Genomic DNA, 23,601 nt, shown 5'->3' with positions numbered 1-23,601 from the left:
TCTCAGCGAACAAGAGTGGAGTGGTTCGAATGGAGTACCCATTAGGAAATTTAAGACTAAATTTAAGTCCCATAAGGGAACTTGGAATGGTCTTGGAGGATAAACATTAGTTAATCCCTTGAGAAATTGTATTACTAGAGGTAGTTTGAAATACGATGGTTCCTCCGCAGTGCGCTTGAAGATTGAAAGCGCTGCGAGATAGCCTTTTACAGTGCCAACTTGAAGGCATGAGTTTGCCAAGTAAAGTAGAAACGATAACACCGTTGGTGTACCACATGAAAAAGGATCGATTTTCCCTTCTCTACACCAGCTGCAAAATTTGCTCCAACGACAGCGGTATAAAGACTTTGTTGCTGGCCATCTGGCCGAAAGCAACACCTCCATGACGTCATCAGGAAGGTCCCAATCCTTGTACCTCACCCTTTCAGAAGCCAAGCGTGAAGGTTGAGGGTTCTGATGTCTGGATGGAGAACCTGACCTCCCTTCTGTGAGAGAAGATTCTCTGAGTGGAAGACGTATTGGAGGACAGATGGACATATCTAGAAGGTCCGGGTACCACGTTCTCCTGGCCCAGTCCGGGGCAATTAGGATCATGGTTTTCCGGAATCTTCTCAACCTCCTGATCATTTGAGGAATAACAGGGACTGGTGGAAACGCGTAAAGGAGTGGGAACTCCCAGTCCACTACGAACGCGTCCCCTCGAGCTCCTCTCTGGGAAATTCCCTTGAACAGAACAGATCGCACTTCCTGTTGGTGCTGGTGGCAAACAGATCCACCTGAGGGGTTCCCCAAAGGGCGAAGATCTCTTGAAGGACTTCCTGAGCTAGCTCCCACTCGTGGGAGACTGTGCTCTGCCTGCTCAAAGCGTCCGCTGTCAAGTTCTTCTCTCCGGCTAGGTGGACTGCCAATAGAGAGATTCCTTCCTGAATTGCCCAAAACCAGAGCTGCATTGCCTCTCTGCACAGTGGCAGTGACCCTATGCCTCCTCTTTTGTTGAGGTAGTGCATGGTCACCGTGTTGGCCGTCATTATCAAGACATTTCTCCCCTGTACTGATGGCAGGAAAGCTTTCAGCGCTAGTCTGATCGCTCTCAGCTCCAATAGGTTGATGTGTAGTCTGGAAAACGATGGAGACCAACGACCGCTGATGGTCAAGTTGTTGGCATGGGCTCCCCACCCCGTGAGTGAGGCATCTGGGACTACTGTTATCTCCGGCCATGGTTGCCAAAACAGTTCTCCTTTCAAGATGTTCTCTGGATAGGCCCACCAAAGAAGGTCGTGGGCTACCTTGTCCGGAATCCGGAGGAGATCTGTCATTCTCCCTGAGAATTGCGACCACTGACTTCTCAGTTCCCACTGAAGAGATCTCATTCTCAGGCAAGCCTCTGGCACAAAGAAGATGCAGGATGCCATGAGGCCTAGCAACCTCAAAAAGTCGAAAGCTGGGAGGCGTTGGGCATTTTGGAACTTGTTGACCATCTGCAGAATATCTTGAGCCCTCACCTCTGGTGACGAGGCTTTTCCCAGGGAAGTGTCCAGGACCGCTCCAATGAACTGGAGTCTCTGTGATGGCATCATCTATGACTTCTTTAAATTGAGGGAGAAGCCCAGTTTGTGAAGGAAGTGGCAAGACATAATCTAGCTGGATCTGAGCTTGTTCCGAAGATACAGCCCTGATCAGCCAATCGTCCAGGTAGGGGTAGACATGGATCCCTTCCCTGCTTAGACTCGCAGCCACTACCGACATTAGCTTGGTGAAGACCCTCAGGGCGGAGGTCCGCCCAAATGGCAGAACTCAAAATTGATAATGAGAGTCGTCAATTGCGAACCTCAGGTATTTCCTGTGTTTGAGATGGATTGGCACATGGAAATAAGCATCCTGAAGGTCCAGAGATACCAGCCAGTCCTGGAGCTGGAGGGCCTGAAGGATCTGAGAGAGAGTTACCATCTTGAACTTGTCCTTCCTGAGGAACTTGTTCAATTCTCTTAAGTCCAGGATGGGTCTCAGTCCTCCGTCCTTCTTTGGAATGAGAAAGTAGGGGGACTACCAGCCCTTGTTCCTGTCCGCTACAGGTACCGGTTCTATGGCACCTTTCTCTAGCAGGTCTATAATTTCCTGCAAGAGGAGCGGATCTGGAACCTTTAGAGAGCTGCGCCCCGGTGGATGACTGAGGGATGTGTAGAAAGGGTAGGCAGTAACCCTGGGCAACTGTCTCCAATGCCCAAGCATCTGACGGTATAGCCTGCCATTCCGTCAAATGGTGAGTTAACCTACCCCCTACAGGTGTTGTGTGGTAAGACCTCAGAGTGGTTTGGAGGCGGCTGATGCAGATGCAGAGGGAAAAGAGGCACCTGCTGCTGCTGCAGCTTTAGTACTTTTGACCCGTCCACCTCGGGTGGATCTCCTTTGGCCTCTGAGCCGGCTGTCCTCTGCCTTTCCCGAATGCGGAATAGCAGCGAAAGGACTTTCCTCTCCCAGAGGTTCCTGAGGGGCGAAAAGGAGTTTGGCGGATTGCAGCTCCTAAAGATTTTGCCGCTGCTTTAGATGTCTAACTTTTCCAGACTGTCATCAGCCTTTTTACTGAATAAAGAAGAGCGGTCAAAGGGCATATTCAAAAGTCTGGCCTGTACATCTGGAGCAAAGCCAGACTTTCACAACCACGCATGCCTGTGGATTGTTGTACTTGCCGCCATGGCCCTGCTGATACTGTCAGCGGAATCTATGCCAGTTTGAAGTAACTCGCACATGGCATCTTTGCCATCTTTAATAATGTTAAGGAAGGCTTCCCTTTCCTCTCCTTCGGGTATGCAGTAAGCCGCTGATGAAGCACACTCCCACAGTGTGGGACAACCTGGCGAGCGTACAGGTTGCGTTGATGGACTTCAATGCCATACTACAAGCAGAAAATACTTTTTTGCCATAGAATCGTACCTTTTGTCATCTCTATCCCGTGGGACAGTAGGGTAAGCGGATCTGCTGCTTGATGAAATTGCCGCTTGAACCACCAGGCTCTCTGGAGTCGGGTGTTTTGATAAGTATTCAGGGTCAGCCGCAGCTACCCTATACTTGGCTGACAATCTTTTATTGACTGCCGGGATAACCTCAGGAGGTTCCCAATTAGATGAAATCTTCCTTTGCAAGGCTGCATGGAAGGGGACCACAGGATCCTCCTGTGGACCTTTGTCTAGTATGTCTGTCAGGTCATCCTCTTGAAAAACAGGTGAAGGCGCAGACCAACCCATAAATTCAATAATCCTTGCCATTAGGGTTCTATAGGGTGTTTCGGCATGTTCCCCTGGGTCTGGTTTGACAAATTCCTCTTCTGGAGAAGCGTCCAGCTCACTTGCCTCATGTAATGATTCCTGTAGGTCTTTCAACCTTCTTTCCTCAGAGGTAAAAATCCTCTGAAACAGGTAGTGTCGTGCTCTGCAACCCGAAGGTTTCCTGGTCAGAATCCTCCCCTTCTTCATAGATTGAAGATAATCCGGGGTGCTCGGACCTTGGAAATGGTGTAAAATCCATTTCTAAGGCAGAAGGAGCCAAACTCGTTATTATTGGGCGAGAAAACGTCGATGTCGTCGACACCGATGTGACAGGCTTCGAAGGCGCTGAGAAAGGCTTCGAGAAAACTGGAAGAGGCCTCGAAGAACTCGAGAGGATCGGGATCCTACTCGAGGATGTCGACGACGGTCTCGGTGTCGTGCCGGAGGCTCTTGGCATCACCGTTGGCTGTGAAGTAGCCGTGGTTTTCTCTTTCATCGACGTCGACGATGGCGTCGATTCGATCGACCGATGCGTCGAAGAACCCTTCGACAACGACGTCGATGGCGCTGATCCATCCGTCGAAGGGATCTTCGACGACGGCGAAGACAGTGCCTTCTTACCCGATGGCCCATGGCGCTCTCGGGATGACTCTTTTGCCGGGTGCAGCGACTCGCAGCGTTTCGATTTTTTGGGTTTTTCGTCCGGGATATCACCCTCAGCTGTCTTCGAGGGAGTCAAGGCCGCTTTCTCGAAGACGCTTAGCATTTTCTTCCTGAATTCCTCCCACTCAGCCTGAGAGCTGTGTTTTGTGGGGCAGGAGACCCTTTCTGGGGAAACAGGGATCTTCGACATCTCTTCTTTGAGTGCCTCGATCTCGGCGAATGGTGGGAGCTACTTCGAGACCTAGAATGAAAATGCTTTCGACGGCGAGGAGACGAATGCCTCGACCAAAGAAACTTTCGAGGAGGTTTTGACTGACTTACCTCTCTCGAGCTTCCCGTTGCGCTCCTTCAAGGCTTTCGCCGCCATGGACATGCAGTCCTCACACTCCGAACAATGGTGCTCGACTCCCAAGCACCACAAGCAGATCCTGTGTGGATCTGTTAGACATTTTCTTACCGCAGTCTCGACATTTTTTGAAGCCGGACCGCGGCGTCGTTGGTTCCGATGAAGCCATCGAGAACGAGTTGGTATTTCGAGTAAATATAAGAGGTTTTATCTGACTGAATTGAGCAACGATATTCGAGGCCCCACGAAGCGTGGAAAAATGGAACTGAGCAACGGAATAGCGTGGCTATTTATGGGCATGGTGACATCGGTGCCGATACGGTGGCTGTCGAGGGACATCAACTCGGCAGACGTCGACGCGCAGCACCCACTACAGAGAAAACATTTCCGAGGCCAGCAAGCTGGAGACGAATTATGAAAGATCGGAGGACACAATCCCTTCGGACAATAATTACAGGCAAGTAACTTGTTCCATACTTGTTGTCCTTGGCCAAGACGGGAATGGCACACGCCTCTATTAAGGTGGCTATCTCAGGGTTAAAATTAAAAAGCCCTAAAGACCACAAAATGGGCTGGGGGGGGAGGAGGGTGTCTCTAAGGTTGAAGGGAAATAGCACAGAAATGAGAATTCTCCCGAACAGTGACACCAAGGTTTTTGCCTCAGAGGAGGGGGCCCATTGAGGGCAACTGGAGTAGGAGGGAACTAGGGTCCCAATGAGAAGGATCTGTCTGGCATGAAAGCAGAGATCATTAGCAGTAAACCATGCCTGAATAGCACACAGTCAGGAATGGGAGAAAGAAGGCAGTGGAGAAAAACTTGAAGGAGAGCTGCGTCAACTGCTTAACACTGGAAGTTAGGAGAGAAAGCAGATATCAAATAGGCTAGAGGGGCAAGGTAGATCTGAGGGATTGTAGAAGGATTCAGCATGCAGTACTGCCTGCACAGGTTATTGGGATGTTTCTGAGGAGTGTAGGCGGGCATGGGTGTTCAGTGGATCCCGACGGGCGGCTTTGGCCTACAAGCAGGGGGAACACCTGGGCGACTTTGCACTAGGAATGCCTGGTGTGAGATCTGGCAGAAAGGTGGTATGCATCAGGAGGGATTTATGGTAGTTGGGCAGGGGTATCATTGCTATCTTGGAGAAGATGGCATCGTCTGTTGGTGGTGGTGTTATGAAAATGTTCGGATAAGTCATCACATAGGGATTGGAGGGGTTGAGCAATCTGGCGACTTTAATTCAGAGATGATTCTGTACAATTAATTGCTTGGGTTGTGAGTTGAAGTTTCTGTTCCCATAGAATTATTTTGACTATTCTATTTTCCGAACTGTAGTCTTGCCAGAGGGTTTTCTTTCAGTGGGGCGGGTTGGTTCTCCAGGTCAGTTTCAGACTGTGCTTCAGAAAATTGAGAGATTTGAGGTGGTTGGTAAACCATTTGGGAGTGAGGGCCCTGGAGAGCCAGTGATCAGAGTTTGATTTGGAGGCCGGGGGGGGTGGGGGGGGAGAGTTACGGGGAGCGAGTTCAGGGAATTGGCTAGGTCCAGGGTGGTGTTTTTGAGGCATGGTGGGCAGAGGTTGGTGGGGGCCGCACATGGCTCTGGGAGGGGGCCGCGGGTGAAGATTGTAGAGTTCTGTCCAGATTAGGGGGTGCTGGGGCAGAGTGGATATGTTTGTGGTGCTGAAAACCACATTGAGGTTGTGGCCTGCAGTGTGGGTGGGGAGTGAAATGAGTTGTCAGGTTGAGTGCGGGGAAAAAGGTCACCCCAAGGGTGCTGTACTGCAGCAGTGTAAAAAGCCTGCGATTAACGTATGCATGAATGGTAGAAAAAATATATCCACTGCTGTTAGGGAGGATTCTCAGAAATGTGCCAATTCCCTCTACCTTAGAGACCCCTGGAGATCATAGCATGGAAAGATCCAATCTCGTCCAGCGGTACCTCATCCCACTGCCGTGGTCCGTGGCCGTAGTTGTCGTGGTGTCTGGCTCCGTCTCATTCAGAGGGGGAGAGGGTGGTGAAGGAGGACAAGAAGGGAAAGGGTGCCTCTTCCTCCCCTTAGCTGGTGGTTCCCCCGTCTCCAGCAGTACAGCTGGCACCAGAGCTGCGGGTGAAGCCGTAGGGGTGGGGGGTAACTAGCATCCTTCTCTTAATCTCAGATACCAGAGTGCGCAGAGTACAGAGAATGTCCGCCAAGAGGTCTCTAGGGGGTATTTGAGGTGGAGGGCATGTAGGAGGCCGGGGCGTAGGAGGGCCAAGGCCCCCATCGTCCTGGGGCTCTCCGTCGAACTTCAACAGTATCCTCGTTGTCGCCTTATTCATCCCCATCATCGGCGCCCTCGTCGCAAGACGCGAGTGACTTTTCCCTCGTTGTCATTGAACTCCTGGAGGATCTGAAGGTAGGCGAATCCCTCCTCCGAGGAGATATCTATGCCCTGGAGAACCTCTGAGTCCCCCCCCCCTTTCTTCAATTCCAGAGGGGACGGTCTCTGGGAAATGACCGGTATCTTCATATCCGGGGTCTTCTAGATGGGATGGAACGTAGCCTCCCTCCTGGGAGGAAGGGATACTATAGCCTTCAGAAGTGCACCCTGCCGCCTCTACAGCCTGCGAAAGGGACGCCAACACTACCTTAATGGAAGGCAGGGCCTCCGTCGGGTGTACCCGGGCCTTGACGGTCATGACCAGTCCCTTGTCCTGCTTGGCCTTCGTAGCCGATCTGTACGTCTTGTCCGGTTTGGCATTCTCCTTAGAGGGCTGGTCGGAGCCTCAGTGCCCTTTTGAGCTCTCTGGCAAGCACGGCCTGCACTTGGACTTCTCCTTGGCAGCCTCCAGAGCAACCTTGAGTTTGCCCAGATGGTCCGACTTCCTCTTGGACGAAGATTCTGAGCGTTGACTAAGCTGCTGGAGACATCGGACGCGCCCTGGCCGCCAAGGAGCCCGCTGCAACGGGGCTCCCAGTGGCAGTGGACTCGCAATGCTTAGCCTTTTGTTGGACCCCAGCGGAAGGGGTGCCCTCAAAGGTCTTATAAGCTCGCTCAGCTTTCTTTTATCCGGGAGGCATGCTCCTGGGACCCACCCAGAGCAGAGGCCTTAGCCTGTCGCCACTCCTTCAGCCGCCTTTGCCGATCCTTGAGCGTGCGAACCGTCATCTCTTGGCAAAAAGCACAATCTTCCTCCTTCTGTGTCGGGTACAGGCAGTAAAGGCACTAGGAATGCTTGTCGCCCGTGAAGACATTCCGTAAGCCAGAGCAAAGTTTGAAAAGGGGGGCTGAATCCTTCTCCTCCGACATGTTCCAATCGGCATAGGCCTGAAGAATCTTCTGGAAGCCTCCACGAAGAAACTCAGAAATCCGCCCTCGAGGTATGCTGAAGAATCCAAAAAACGGATCCCCGTTAATCGGAAGGATGATCGCTGGAGCAAAAGGCTTGATTGACCGAAAAATAGAGTAAAACTCTTCCAAAAAGCAGAAAATGCAGTAAAAGCTCTAGAGCCAAGCACAAGGACTCCCAACACTTTAACATGAGGTAAAAAACTGAAGATGGCTGCCAGAGGAGGGGCTTAGGTAGAGGGCAGTATGACCCAGAGCTCAGTGATTGGTTGTTAGGAAATAAAGTTCAGAAAGGAAACTGATTTTTTCCTGTTACTGAGGATTCCCAGCCGGAGGATGTAGAATATTCATGAGCATGTGAACCCATGCCAGACCCCATGCTGGAGAAATAAAATTCACTTGAAGGGCCACAATCTGGGAGGCATGGGAGGGGCAAAGCTGTAAGCAACTCTGCAAGGGCAACCAAGACAAGTCTCAACTGCGAGCAAGTAAGGCTACACAACAAGAGGTAAGTCCGCTTAACTTTACAGTACCTTTGATTAGAAAAAACGGTTCCAGCTGGCTTTGGTTCCTGTACAGCTCTGCAGATCCTGGTGTTCCTGGGCCTCTGTCGTGGGGAGGACGTCTGGGGACTCATGCATTGCAATGGGAAGGTCAGCGACAGCAATGGGCAAACTTATTCAGCGGCACTTTGCGGTTTCAGCTCCTCGAGTCCGACAGAAAATAGCAACACCGCGGTTCTCGGATACCAATTCAGACTTTCATCGCATCTGGGTTCCAGCACTGTTGAGGTGGCTCAGGCTTGGTCAGTCCTGCTTCAAGGAAGTCCAGAGGATCTTACTGGAGCTCTGGTCTGACTTGAAAGCAATCCACTCGATTTGGTGTTCCTCTCCCAGGCACTTCAGTTTCAGCAGCAGCAGAAGTACAGCCAGCTCCGAGAGGACGTCCAAACGAGTTCACTTTGGGGTTGATTGGTCCCACTGAAAGTGAACCCCAAATTACAGGGGCGCCCCTTAAATACAGGGGACCCATAATTGCCATAAAGCAGAGTAACTGCACCCCTCTAGGGAATTAAAAGCCTTGACTGTTTTGCAGACTACAAGGCTACTCTTTACAGATCATGAGGATTAGGGAAATGGCAGAGGACTCTACCATTTGAAGCCAGCATTCTGTCGTCGTCGCTGGCTCCCTCCCAGGTCCTGAATTCTGGTGCTGTGCCCGGTGCTTAAATACTCTTGACTTGGTCACTGGATACCAGCAGAGCTCCTGCAAACTGGTCTTTCTTGCCATACAAGGGATGCTGTAGAGGCTCCAGTGTTGCATGGTCATGTTCCCTACTTAACATTAATGCTGTATTAGCAGGAATACTTTGTCGCTCTTGTTTAGCGTAATTTACTATGTTATAAACATTCATACATACACATCTTCCCGCCATTCCCTCAACATTAACTCCATCAAATTATATTTGATGTGGTCCAAAAACTTCTACAGAAAAACACTTTTCTAATACTATGTCATGTTGAATCTTAGTCTCCATTGGCCTGTGGTTGACGGGAACAGTTGGTCAGCCACTTTGTTCTCTCTTCAAGCCTGCATGTAGTCTATATTTAGCACAGCTTGACTTTACCGTGTGCTTCGACATTTTTTTAAAACTACACAGAACAACATTTACACAAGTTTTAATTTATTTGTATGTTATATTTTAAATACTACCCATCTATATTTAGTGACTGGCCATGCCTGTGTGTGATTATTTTTGCATGGAAAAAGCTTTCTCAGTGCTATAGTGCTTAGAGGTCTTGCCTCATTGTTAAGCACTTGAGGGGTGCAGGAAAGCACTTGCCAAAGGCGCTAGCTCCGGTATAGGTCAATTTTACTGACAAAAAATGGTTGCAATGACCAAAAGTTATAAAAATGCTACCACCAAAGGTTCGAACACCAAAAGTTCGAACCTTTGGTGGTAGCATTGTAAAACAAATACAAATTTTAAAAAACTGGGGCTGTGGTGGATCCCCCGCATCGCCCCGCTCACTATACTTCATGGTATAGTGAGCGATGGCTGCTGGGGACATCCCTGCAGCCTTCCGTTAAAAAAATAAAAAGACCCTGTGGTGCTGGTTCTCGATCACGGAAGTGAAAGGGAACTGGTGCTACAGGAACCCAGCGTGAAGATGAAGGTAAATCAGGTTTGTTTATGTTGGGTTGTGGGTGGGGGTGTGCTGAGAGTGTGGGTGGGGGGGGGGGGTGTTATGGGTGTGTTGTGTGTGAGAGTATGTGTGCGTGTGTGTTCGCATGAGAAAGGTGCGAACATTTGGTAGTTCGCACCTTTCTCATGCAAACGTTTCGGCTGCGGTAGTTTCAGCCGCAGGCAAATCACTTAGTTTCGCTAGCTCCTCCCCAACACCACCAACCCAAGGGGAGAAGTCGTCCTTGCAGGGCTTCTCTAGTTGAAACAAATTCGGAGCTTCAGCACAGCAGCGGGCAAAAAACGGTCCAGGAGTTGCAGCAGGCGTCTCTTCCAAGTTCTTCTTTGGATGCCTGTCACAACTCAGAGGTTGTTTTCTGGTCGTTACAGATAATCCTTCCCCACTCTTCTAGGGAAGTTCCTTTCACTCAAGGAATCTTGGGTCTTTATGGTGATGTGCCAAAGACTTCCCTCCCAAGAGCTCAGCCTACAGGGATCAATACACCTGGCAGGCCGGGGGCTTGAGCGAAAAGGCCGGAGCAGAATCGTCAGAGCTAGAGGGACAAAGAACAAAACAGTTGTTCAGGAAATGCAGCCAAGTAGTGGCGGAGAATAAACAGCCAACACCGCCCACAATTACCCACTCTTACCTGCTCCGTAGGAACAATATACCAGTAACCTACTAGTATCGAAGTGCAGAAAACAAGGAGGATGAAGGGTGAAGGGAAGGTGTGCCAGTATCCTAGGAACACCACGGTAAAAGCAGCCGAGCGTTCCAAAAAATGTTCAAAGTAATCCAGTGTCAATGCAGCAGAGCGTCCCAATTAGGTTCAAAGCAATCCAAAGTGTAAACAGCAGAGCGTCCCAAAAAAGGTTCAAAGCAATCCAAAGTGTAAACAGCAGAGCGTCCCAAAAAGGTTCAAAGCAATCCAAAGTGTAAACAGCAGAGCGTCCCAAAAAGGTTCAAAGCAACAGGAGTGGACAAGGAAAGAAATGAAATGATCAGGGAAGCGAGCGTTCACCTCACGCTATTTCCCTTACGGAAATGTTCGGGTTATCGGGTCACCAAAACTTAAGGATTTTAGAAGTGGGAGGTCAATAATGGGTAAGCCGGGTTCATATAATCCAAGGGGAACAATCGAGGGAGGCAGGTGTCGGGAGGCAGACAAGGACAAGGCAAAGACAATAACTTGATTCAAGCGCCGGGTAGTCAAGGATTCAAACGGGAGTCCGGGAACAGAGCTCGTAACTAACAGCAGTTTAGGAGCACTCGATCTCCGGATAGATGGGAGTTAAATGTAGTTCCCAACAAATGAACACAGCAACGTCATGCGTGTACATCACGTAGCTATAATAGCAAGAGTTGTGGGAGTTGTAGTTTCAAGGAGTTTTACGTGCCGGATAGCACTCAGACAATCGCCAAGGCAGTTTCCAATTTAGCCGAGACGTGACAGTACCCCTCCACAAAGAGCGCTCTCTCCTGAGTCTTCGCAAGCGTTGAGACCAAAAGGCACGTAACAAACGGGGTGCGTTCAAATTAGAGGCCGGTTCCCAGGACCTGTCCTCTGGACCATACCCCTTCCAATCAATCAGGTAAGACCGAACCCCACGACATAGGCGAGTGTCCATGATTGCACGCACCTCGTACTCGTCCTCCCCATGGACGTTAACTGGGGTGGGGACAGCAGGTAACCGTGTGCCAGGTACAAAAGGGCGAAGCAAGGAGACATGGAATACCGGGTGCACCCGCCAATGAGATGGAATCTCTAGACAAACAGTGACAGGGTTAAGGCACCGTAGAATCGTATAAGGACCCAGGTAACATGGCAACAGTTTCCTTTTACCCTTAATGGCCAGATGTTTTGAAGAGAGCCATACACGGTCACCACAAGAATACGAAGGAGCCGGTGCGCGTCACTTGTCAGCCTGCATTTTGGTACGACGTTGCGCAGTTTGTAAATGGGATAACACTGATTTACGGATGGCAAGCAAGGAATCCTTCACTGCATTAGCTGCGGGAAACTGCTTTAAAGAAGGCAAGACAGGCGGCAGAGTCCTTGGGTGCAGACCATATAAAGCATAAAATGGGGAGCAGCCAATTGATGAATGTATAGAATTGTTATAGGCAAATTCTGCTGCACCTAGTAGCGAGAACCAGTTAGACTGATGTTGCAGACACAGACAGCGAAGAAATTGTTCCATAGTGCCATTGGTACGTTCAGTCTGGCCATCCGTCTGAGGATGGTAGGCCGAGGACAAGCGGGCATCGATACCCAAAGAGGAAGTAAGGGAGCGCCAAAAGCGCAAGGTAAATTGAGACCCCCGGTCAGAAATCAGAACCGTAGGAAGTCCAAAAAAACGTACCACATGGTCAAAAAACAGACTCGCTAACATAGAAGCAGTAGGTATTCCCGAGCACGGTATAAATCGTGCCATTTTGGTAAAAACATCCACAACCACAAGAATGGTGGACATGCCCCCGATACAAGGGAGTTCCACCACAAAATCAAGGGTGACCGTATGCCAAGGATACGGGGGTAATGGCATGCTCATTAGAAGACCTACGGGTTTGCCCGGTTGTCTTTTGCACTGTGTACATACGGCACACTTGGAGACATCTTGTTCGGTGTCCTTCTTCATACCAGGCCACCAGCACCATCGGTGGAGAAGATCATAGGTTTTGGCCCGACCAGGGTGAGCTGCCAACGGGAGATCATGGGACCATTCGAGAGCTTTTCGCCGAGTTTGATTATCAGGCAGGTATAGTAGGCCTTTAACATATGGAAGACCAGTGATGAGTTCGGCGTCCAACTCCTTAAGAATAGGAGGATGATCCTTAGCCCATCTCCTTAACCCATCTAGGATGGACGGAGAAACCGAACAAACACACTACAGTCCCTGAGGATAATACTGGGGTTGACTGCTTCGTAGTTTCCATATCTGTACCAATACGTGATAATGCGTCCGCCTTTCCATGTAACGGACCGGGGCGATATGTCACCGTGAAATCAAACATGGTAAAAAACAAATGCCACCGTATTTGCCTAGCATTGGTGCATTTCACATGGGACAATGCTTGGAGATTCCGATGATCCGTATACACAGTAATGGGATGCTTAGCACCTAATAGATGATGTCTCCACTCATTAAACGCCACCTTAATCGCCAGTAATTCTCTCTCCATGATCGTATAATTACGTTCGGCTGGCGTAAGTTTCCGAGAATGGAAAGCCACCGGATGTAGTCGATGGGTAGCTGGACAAATTTGCGACAGGATGGCCCCCACGGCAATTGCAGAGGCATCGGCTTCCACGATAAATGGAAGGGCCGGATTAGGGTGCTGCAAGACGGGAGCGGTGGTAAAAGCCTCCTTCAATTTGTGAAATGCAGATTGCGCTTGTTCATCCCAAAGGAAAGGGACGTTCGGACTAGTCAACCGAGTTAGTGGCGCAACTATTTCGGAAAAGGAAGCGATGAAACGTCTGTAGAAGTTAGAAAAACCCAAGAATGATTGAAGGGCTTTTACTGAAGTCGGGACAGGCCAATCCAGTACTGCCCGGACCTTGGAGGTGCACATAAGCACTCCCTTTTGAGATATTTGAAATCCCAGGAACTCCACAGACGATGCATGGAACACACACTTCTCCAGTTTTGCAAAGAGGGAGTGCTCTCTTAGACGGAGTAGGACAGAGCGTACATGTTGTATGTGTTGAGACAAGGATTCTGAATATATCAGGATGTCGTCCAAATATATCACGACGTAACAATCCAACAAGTCCCTGAAAATATCATTAACAAAGTGTTGGAACGTCGCTGGGGCATTGCAAAGCCCGAAGGGCATTACACAATATTCATAAAGCCCGAATTTCGTCTTGAATGCGGTTTTCCATTCATCCCCCTTGCGTATCCTCACCAAGTTGTATGCTCCCCGCAAGTCCAACTTGGTGAAGACGGTAGAGGAGGTCATTTTATCAAGGAGCTCCGTGATAAGTGGCAGTGGATACTGGTTTTTGATCGTGACATTATTGAGGGCACGATAATCCACACATGGGCGTAAATCCCCTTCCTTCTTAGGTACGAAGAATATCGGGGAGGCCGCTGGTGAACGGGATGGACGTATGTGTCCCAAGCGCAAAGCATTGTCCACATAGTCTCGCAGGTGTTCTTCCTTTTGAGTAAGTGAGTAGATACGACCGTGTGGAATGACTGCCCCAGGTATGAGATCAATGGGGCAGTCATAGTCTCTGTGTGGAGGCAATTTTTCTGACAAGCCTTTATCGAACACATCCGAGTACTCTCGGTATTCCAATGGAAGTACAGGGACCGGGATAGAGGATAAGGCACTGATGGAAGGAACACTAGTCACCAGGGCAAGGCAAGGAGAGAAGACTGCTGCCTCGTGAGACCCAAGGCATTTCTGTATGCAAAAAGAGGAAGAGAACCGCACGGTTTGTTCAACCCAATCAATTACAGGATTATGGGTTTGCAGCCAGGATAGACCCAGAATCATACCGAACTGGGGGGCCGTAATAAGGTCAAATGTGATGGATTCTGAATGACCTTGTAAGGTGGACATTTGTAGTGAAGTCGTTTGCTCCGTAACTTGTCCGGATACCAAACGGGAACCGTCTACAGCATGTATGTCCTCAGGTCGTACTTTGGGAATTATGGGTAGTCCGTAATGTTCGGCCAACCTAGAATCCATATAATTCCCACTAGCCCCTGAGTCTATCATTACAGGTTTGGAAAAATATTTGATGCAAGGGGCCTTGAAACACATAGTAAGATACACATGTGAAGAAGGAAAACACTCATCCGAGCCCGGGTACATTTGACTCATCCTAAAGGCCCGGTTTACGGACGAGTCCTGGCGTTTCCCGACGGTTTGGCGGGTCTTTTAGGACACAAACGAATATAATGTCCTGACTGGCCACAATAGAAACATAGGTTATTCAGTACCCGTTTCTCTCGTTCAGCCTTGGACAATGGACCCCTGATGGCCCCAATTTGCATGGGTTCGGTTTCGCCTTGAGAAACAGGAGTAGTGCCATCTGATCGGGAAGAGATACGAATATCAGGATACCGACGTTCGCCCCGTCTTTGCCGAATCCGAGCATCAACTTGAAGAACCAGGTCGAGTAACTCAGGAAAACCAGGTGGAAGGGCGGGCACCACTGATAAGGCATCTTTTAGATCATCCGACAAACCTTTGTAGAAAACAGCCGCTTTCTTCTGTTCTGGCCACGTGGTCTCAGCCGCCAACTGGTTGAAACAAGCCAGGTAGGTCAAGAGATCCGTCTTGCCTTGATTAATACCCAAAAATTCCAAATCCGAGGTTTGTGCTTTGTATCGCATATCAAAAACGCTGTTCATGGATTGAATTAGCATATCGAAGTCATAAAGAGCCGGATCATTAGCTTCCAGCAAAGGATTAGCCCATGCTGCGGCAGTGCCACCTAGATGGGAGAGAACGAAGGCCGCCTTAGTGGTAGCGTCTGGGAACGCCAAGGGACGACAAAGAAAGTGAAGGCGACATTGATTCACGAAAGTCTGATACGCCTTGGGATCCCCCAGAAAGCGTTTGGGTGGGGCCAAAGGAAAGAGCCCAGGAAGGACAACCGGAGCTGGAGCTGGGGGGGATACAGGAGGAGGTGTTGCTGCAGCGGCATCACCGAATTCCTCATCATGGGGTAATGGCTGCACGAAGCTCTGTAATACATCCATGCGTTGATGTAAGGTCACATGGGCGGATGCCATATCGGTACGCAAGGCAGAAAAAGCCTGCATGAGAGCTGCCATCGGGTCTGATGCAGCCTCCATAACCAATAGGCGTTATTGTAAGGCTCCTAAATCTGTCACAACTCAGAGGTTGTTTTCTGGTCGTTACAGATAATCCTTCCCCACTCTTCTAGGGAAGTTCCTTTCACTCAAGGAATCTTGGGTCTTTATGGTTATGTGCCAAAGACTTCCCTCCCAAGAGCTCAGCCTACAGGGATCAATACACCTGGCAGGCCGGGGGCTTGAGCGAAAAGGCCGGAGCAGAATCGTCAGAGCTAGAGGGACAAAGAACAAAACAGTTGTTCAGGAAATGCAGCCAAGTAGTGCCGGAGAATAAACAGCCAACACCGCCCACAATTACCCACTCTTACCTGCTCCGTAGGAACAATATACCAGTAACCTACTAGTATCGAAGTGCAGAAAACAAGGAGGATGAAGGGTGAAGGGAAGGTGTGCCAGTATCCTAGGAACACCACGGTGAAAGCAGCCGAGCGTTCCAAAAAATGTTCAAAGTAATCCAGTGTCAATGCAGCAGAGCGTCCCAATTAGGTTCAAAGCAATCCAAAGTGTAAACAGCAGAGCGTCCCAAAAAAGGTTCAAAACAATCCAAAGTGTAAACAGCAGAGCGTCCCAAAAAGGTTCAAAGCAATCCAAAGTGTAAACAGCAGAGCGTCCCAAAAAGGTTCAAAGCAACAGGAGTGGACAAGGAAAGAAATGAAATGATCAGGGAAGCGAGCGTTCACCTCACGCTATTTCCCTTACGGAAATGTTCGGGTTATCGGGTCACCAAAACCTAAGGATTTTAGAAGTGGGAGGTCAATAATGGGTAAGCCGGGTTCATATAATCCAAGGGGAACAATCGAGGGAGGCAGGCGTCGGGAGGCAGACAAGGACAAGGCAAAGACAATAACTTGATTCAAGCGCCGGGTAGTCAAGGATTCAAACGGGAGTCCGGGAACAGAGCTCGTAACTAACAGCAGTTTAGGAGCACTCGATCTCCGGATAGATGGGAGTTAAATGTAGTTCCCAACAAATGAAAACACAGCAACGTCATGCGTGTACGTCACGTGGCTATAATAGCAAGAGTTGTGGGAGTTGTAGTTTCAAGGAGTTTTACGTGCCGGATAGCGCTCAGACAATCGCCAAGGCAGTTTCCAATTTAGCCGAGACGTGACAATGCCTTCGTCCAGTGTCGACTGCCTTCCAAGCCACAAAGCTTTGTCTTTTATGCAGGTTTGTCCCATTCTTTGCAACCTAGCTGTCAATCACACAGCAGGGTGGCTGTCCCTGCCGGACAGCGAGCAGGCCAATCACCTTTGGGTGCATTCCTGTAACCAAGAGGATTGAGCGCAGGGAGTTTCGGGCACTGCCTTCACTTCCTGCCCCTGCCAGGCATACGGGCGCCAGTGGCAGGCTTCACTGGTTAATCCAGCCAAGACAAAACAAAGGGACCAAACATGGTTTGGCACTCAGAGTAAATCTCAAGGACCGTTCTGGCAAGAAATGGCAAAAGAAGAAAACCGGGCAATTTTGACTAAATGGGCACCCATGGGTGCCTTACTGCAGCTGCGAATGCAGCCCGCGGTAAAAAACCACAATGGTAATAAAAAGTAAACCACTGCCACCAGCAAATTGTAGAAAGGGTAACAAAAATGTTACATGAGAAACTTGACAAAGGGGATACCAAGTAACCCCTCCAGCACCCTATAGTAAGATAGGGTGTGCTGGGTCTTGAAAGTTACAAAAATGTAAGTAAAGTCAATTTCACTTCACTGCTCTTGGAAACAGTTTCACCAAGAGAAGGTATTTAAACCTTTGGGAAATGTAAGACTTCCCTGTGCCACTGCTTCAAAGGTACTGTGTGTCAATTCAAAGACGATGCCTATGGCGGTTGTCAGACTCCAAAGTCAAAAGAAACCGAATAAAACACAGAACAATACGATGGAGTGGGAAAAAGGTCTCTCTCCAGGTCATAAATTAAAAAAAAGTCCAGCAAAAAGATCTGGGGGTCTCCAAGGTAGAGAGGAATTAGCACATTTTTGAGAACGCTCCCCAACATCTGTCTAGGGCAGTCGAGCAGTCTGTTGGCTGGGCACAAAAGCGGATAATAAGGAAAGAAAGGTATAAAACTTTCAACTAATCAAAGGCATCAGCTTGGAAAGGTACTCCCCAACTTGCTACCAACCACGATGGCGGAAAGAAACAACGTGAGGGACTTTGACGGGTTAAGGACCATGGGTACAGTACATGTTACACTAGGGATAGTATTACTAACAAGTCCTGTTGATGTCAGTTTGAGTTATGATACGATTAATACCCAGGAGGTTTCTAAGTGCGGACCTGGGGATCTAACCTGTGTTGCTTCGTGTCGTCTTGCTTCTAAGGCGAGCACATTGCCACTGAGCTATCCTCCCAAGACAAAACAAATCTTACAATACGCCGCGACTACCACTAGATGGATTATGCAGAGCATGTGATCCAAGCAGATCCACAAGCTTCAGGAAAATCACTACAATGCCATCCAATATATCCCATCTCAGCAAAAACCAGATTAAGGAGCTCAGTGTGAAATGAAAAAGTGGTAATCTCGTCTGTTGTGTGCAAATGGGATCTGACGGCAAAGCTCTTAGCCATCTATGAGACAGCAGCACATTCCTGGAGGCTCTGAAGACATAACATCCCGCCACCAATCCACACAAACCATTTACATGGCACTTATGGAGCCCTGCACTCTAACAGTAATTCCTATGGTGTGTACAGCGCTCACTGCGCCTAATAAAAACATAAGTTCAAAAGATTCTACAATAAAACATGATTTGCACCACTACTTGCAAAATTCAAGAGACATTGGATTCCTGGTAATCAATACAGCAAATCCCCTATGCGGTTATATGCAGGGATAGAAATACTGTAAAAATTACAAGAAACTAATCTTTGGTTCCATTATTAAATAAAAAATACTTTCACACTTTAGAATCCATAATTGAATGCCTTGAACATTTAGAAAATAGTTGAGCAACTAGTGTGAAAGTTAACTTTATAGTGTCACTGAATTAACCAGGCTTGGCTGCACTGGATACATTGTTAAATATATTGTCATTATGTCAGTGCTCTTATCTTTGGGCAGAGAGGTACCTCAAGTCCATCTGAACCAGTTATTGTACCCAAATTTCAACATTACAATTGCTTGTAAGGTTTTGATTTAAAGATGGAGGGCTTCCGATTAAATATATAACAATAACTTACTTATGCTCTTCGGAGAGGCTGAAATCTCTCATCACTCTTTCTGCTAGTTTCAGTGTAGTTGGCAAGCTTAAGTGTCCCGCCAGTTGAACAAGTTTGATTGCTTGGTCTTGGTTATTACTCTGCTTGGCACAGTTTAAGAACTCGTTCATGACTTCATTGCTAAAAACAGAAAAGAAAACATTTGACTGTCATTTATTATCAGCAATAAACAGCTATTTTGATAGAATTGTGCAACTGCTGTGGTGGTGTCCATTGATACATATACATTGTGAACTAAATAGTTCGACTTTTTCCTCCAACAGATACTTTGCTGCCACTGAACAATGAACAGGACAGTCACATCAGCCATAGAACACTGAGTAACTAGCAATAGTTAAGGTTAGGAAAACCTGTCGGGGGGGGGGGGGGGGGGGGGGGGGGGGGGGTTTGGAAAGACCAATTTAGTACGTACAGCGTTCCTACCAAGTAAGTCCAAATGCTCACAATGGTCAACCCGACTGAGGAGTGCAGTCTGGCAACAACCACAGACCACAACCAATGGATGGTCAACTTAATATAATTACTGAAAATATATACTCTAATTAAAGATTTATTTCTTTGTAGATGCTTTAATCCACAAGCTCTTGGGCATGGATATGAAAGCAGTAAAAACATTTTTTTTTTTAAAAGTCAGTGAGAGTGATGGGTGGGAAAGTACACTTTTACTGCACACTGCTGCCACCCGAGTGGTGTCTTGGCATTTTGGCAGATCTGGAAATGCCCGTCTACCCGAGGCAGCAGCAGAGGACCCAGTCCCTGGATTCTTGGTCTGGTGACTGAAGAAACGGACCCCTGCATGGGAACTGGCAACAGCATTTGACTTGATAGGCTTCAAACAAATTATTCTTCAAGGCTTCTAGCGGCTCAGCAGTTGCAGCGTCCTTTTACAGGTACCAGATGAAGAACCAATATCGCTGGTCGGATTCTCTTCATTCATCTGGTGAGGGTACTTCAAGGATTCAAATCGTGTCTCTGGAGGTCCAGCAGGAGTTCAACATTTCAGCAGGAATCTCACTTCGGAAGACCATGTACCGCACACTGGCTCCAGGTCCCTCAGTATTCACGGTTTGCAGCTCAGCAAGGTCACAGCACGTCAAGAGATGGGTCTAAATGCAGACCTTCCTTAGACTAGTGGGTCTCAACAGTCTCTTGGTGGGAGTCGTTCTCGATACCCCAGGTTGATTGGAGAACATGCTATGTAACCTGAGCCTGTTTTAACCCTTCCAATCGGTGGAATTTCATTAGTCTTCTTTTCTTGATCTTCTTCGGATATGGTGCCACTGGTAGAATGATCAGCAGCTACCAGGACCTGACTAGTTTTCAGCAAGCTAACTCCCTGCAGTTTACAGAAAGGGGTGGCTGGTTTTTCCAATCTTGACAGCCAGTTCCCCAGTAGGAAAGGGTTCCTTTCAGGCAAGGTGAAAGACAAAGGGCTGCAGAGGTTGACTGCTCTCGCGCTTCCTGCCTTCAGGCAATCTGGAGCCTCAGCGGGGAACAAAAGAAAACTTCAACCAGGATCTTTCCTGCCCAGGACAGCAGAAGGCCCAAGACGACATGCATAACTCACCATAATAGCATTTGATGATTGTATCTGCTTAGATTTACATGCTGTGCATATGCTCCGACATCCAGTGGTAACCGTGGAGTATTGCATCTGGTCTTTCGGGGACCGAAAGGGGCCGTCGGCATAGGCGTGTCTGTAACACTATCCCTAGCGTGACGTGTAGTGTACCCAAAACCCTCACGCGCAGTGGTCCCTCCGTTTGTATTTTCTCTGCTAGGAGGGAGCCCCAGCCTATTGTGAGCGAGTACATGAACAGAGAAAGTAGTAAGACGTCTATGTTTCTTCCACCCCGAGTGGGGAGGCAGGGAGGGCGCAAGTGAATCTAAGCAGATACAATCATCAGAAATGCTATTCAGTGAGTAATGCATGTCTTCTGATGCTTGTTAATCTGCTTCGAATTACATGCTGTGCATAGACTAGCGAACAGTACCCGGAGTTGGAGGTGGGTTATGAGAAGGAACAGTAGAGAAAATATGACAATGCATTACTTACCGTAAAAGCATTTGATGGTTGTATCTGCTTAGATTCACATGCTGTGCATAGTCAGACATCCAGTGGTCAATGCGGAGTATTGCATTTTATTTTTCGTAGTCGAAAAGGGGACGTCGACAAGGCGTGTCTGTAACACTATCCCTATAGTGACGTGCAGCGTACCCACAATCCCTCACGCGTCGAGGTCCCTCTGTATTTTTTCTGCCCTGAGGGAGCCTATTAGACGTGAGTGAGTACAGAAAAGAGAGAAAGGTAAGGATGTCTATGTTCCTTCCATCCGAGCGGGGAGGAAGGGTGGGCGCATGTGAATCTAAGCAGATACAACCATCAGAAATGCTTTTACGGTAAGTAATGCATTGTCTTCTGATGTTTGTTAATCTGCTTAGAATCACATGCTGTGCATAGACTAGCGAGCAGTACCCGGAGTTGGAGGTGGGTTGTGAGAAGGAACAGTAGAAAATGGATGTCTTAACACTGCTTGCCCCACCTGGGAATCAGATCTAGAGTGGGCATCTAGACAGTAGTGTTTTGTAAAGGTGTGTACAGAACTCCAGGTTGCCGCTTTGCAAATGTACTCCAGAGGGACATTTGCAATGAATGCTATGGAAGCCGCAGTGCCTCGAGTAGAATGTGCTCTTGGCTTGAAGGGTAGTTCTCTTAGCAAGAGTGCAACAGAGAGTGATGCATTGGACAAGCCATCTAGATATAGTGGATTTTTAAACTGCATCTCCTTCTCTTCCTGCTGCCACCGAGACAAAGAACTGATTAGTCTTTCTCAGAGGTCTAGTTCTTTCCATGTAAAACATGACAGCCCTGCGTACATCTAGTGTATGCTGGCTCTTTTCTCCCAAACTTGAAGGGTTCTGAAAGAACGTTGGTAGTTCTATTGATTGGTTGACATGGAATTTAGAAATTAATTTTGGTGCAAACCTAGGATGTGTGCGTAGAACCACCTTATCCTTGTGAACTGTTACAAAGGGGTCTAGTATAGAGAGCGCTTGTAGTTCACTCACTCTCCTAATGGAGGTGATAGCTATTAAGAAAGCAGTTTTAAGAGTGAGGTTCTTAAGGGATGCTTTGTGCATGGGTTCAAAGGATGAGCCCATCAGCCTGGTAAGTACCACATTTAGGTCCCATCCGGGAGCTGGGTTAGCTATAGGAGGGTGTATTCTCTTTACTCCCTCCATGAAGGCCTTAATAACTGGGACTTTCCACCATGACACTGTGTTGAGAAGTGGTGTATGCGGAAAGTGCAGCTAGATGAACTTTAATGGAATTAAAGCCCAAACCTGAGTCTAATAGGCGAGTCAGGTAAACAACAATCTGTGTGGGGGAGCAGTCAACTGGGTTGATGCTCTCATCTCTACACCAGAAGACAAATCTTTTCCATTTGCTGGAATAGCAGTAACGAGTGTTAGAATTTGGACATTTACAACTCCCTCAAAGATGCATGGACATTCTTAAGGAGGCTAGAAAACCTATGACCTCAGGAGCCAGGCTGCTAAGTTCAGGGTCTGTGGGCATGGGTGTAGTGTTCTGCCCTTGTCCTGTGACTGCATGTTGTACGGGCAGGGAAGTTTCACTGGAGGAGACATTTCCAACAATAGAGCGAACCATGGCTGCCGGGCCCACATAGGGGCCACTAGTATCATGGTAACTGGATCCTGGTGCATCTTGTGCACTATCTTGTTGAGAAGGGGAGTCTGGGGAAAACCGCAAACAAATTTCCCTGACCGTGGTATCGATGGACAGTTCCGCTTGGATGGGTTCTGGGGGTACCTGGAGGCGTAATATTGGCATTGGGAGTTCTCCAGAGTTGCGAACAAATCTATTTCTGGGAATCCTCATTGTGTGAAGACATCGAAGAGGATGTCTTCTTGTAACCGCCATTCGTACTCTGCTGAGTTCGTCTGCCGCAGACTGCGTTCCCCTGGTACACATTGTGACAACAGGAACATGTGTCAGAGCCCACTTCCAGATGTTCTGGGACAGCTTGGACAGTCCTGGAGCGTGAGTGCCCCCTTACTTGTTCAGATAGTACATGGCTGTGGTGCTGTCTGTGAGGACCATCACTGTCTTCCCTCGCAGGTGTGCCTGGAAAGCCTTCAGTGCTTTGAAGCCCGCTAGCAGTTCCAGCAAGTTTATGTGTTTGGCCGCTACACCCGGAGTCCAAACTCTGTGTGCTGTCTGATGGGATAGGTGAGCCCTCCCCATCCTGTGAGGGATGCATCTGTGGTTACAGTGGCCTGCACTGCGGAGGTGGCGAATGGTTTCCCTATTACAAGGTTTTCCTTCGACCACCACCGTAACGAGAACCAAGGCCTGCAAGCCCACCACTAGATCGTCCCATTGTCCGCTGGCCTGACACCACTGGCCGTTGAGCCACTCTTGCATTGGGCGCAGTCGCACGTGAGGTACCAAATATATACAGGACGCCATCATTCCTAGCAAACGCAGGCCGTCCTTTCTTCGAATTAGAGCCCCTAGGAATTGTTTGATCTGGCTGGGGTCTAGGCTGGACTTCTTGTTGATGGAGAAGCCCAGTTGTAACAAAAGGTCTACAGTCTTTTGGGTATTGGAGAAGCATGTTTCGTAAGAATCCCGTTATGAGCCAATCGTCGAGGTAAGGGTATACTGGGATGGACAACCTGCGCAGGTGGGCCGCTGCCACTGCTAGTACTTTCGTGAATACCCTCG

The 23,601-nt window shown here is 48.6% G+C and overlaps 1 protein-coding gene across 1 annotated transcript in view; it reads right to left on the bottom strand.

Moving 5' to 3' along the window:
• PTCD3 (pentatricopeptide repeat domain 3) overlaps positions 1-23,601 on the bottom strand; it is a 310,551-nt gene that overhangs the window by 16,421 nt on the left and 270,529 nt on the right. The window contains exon 23 of the mRNA XM_069632175.1: positions 18,810-18,968. Within this exon, the coding sequence (XP_069488276.1) occupies positions 18,810-18,968 (159 nt within the window). The remainder of the gene's footprint in view (positions 1-18,809; positions 18,969-23,601) is intronic.

The sequence above is a fragment of the Ambystoma mexicanum genome, chromosome 6q, assembly GCF_040938575.1.
Source record: "Ambystoma mexicanum isolate Mex_15411 chromosome 6q, UKY_AmexF1_1, whole genome shotgun sequence".
NCBI lineage: Eukaryota > Metazoa > Chordata > Amphibia > Caudata > Ambystomatidae > Ambystoma > Ambystoma mexicanum.
This window is presented reverse-complemented; position numbering and strand designations above follow the sequence as displayed.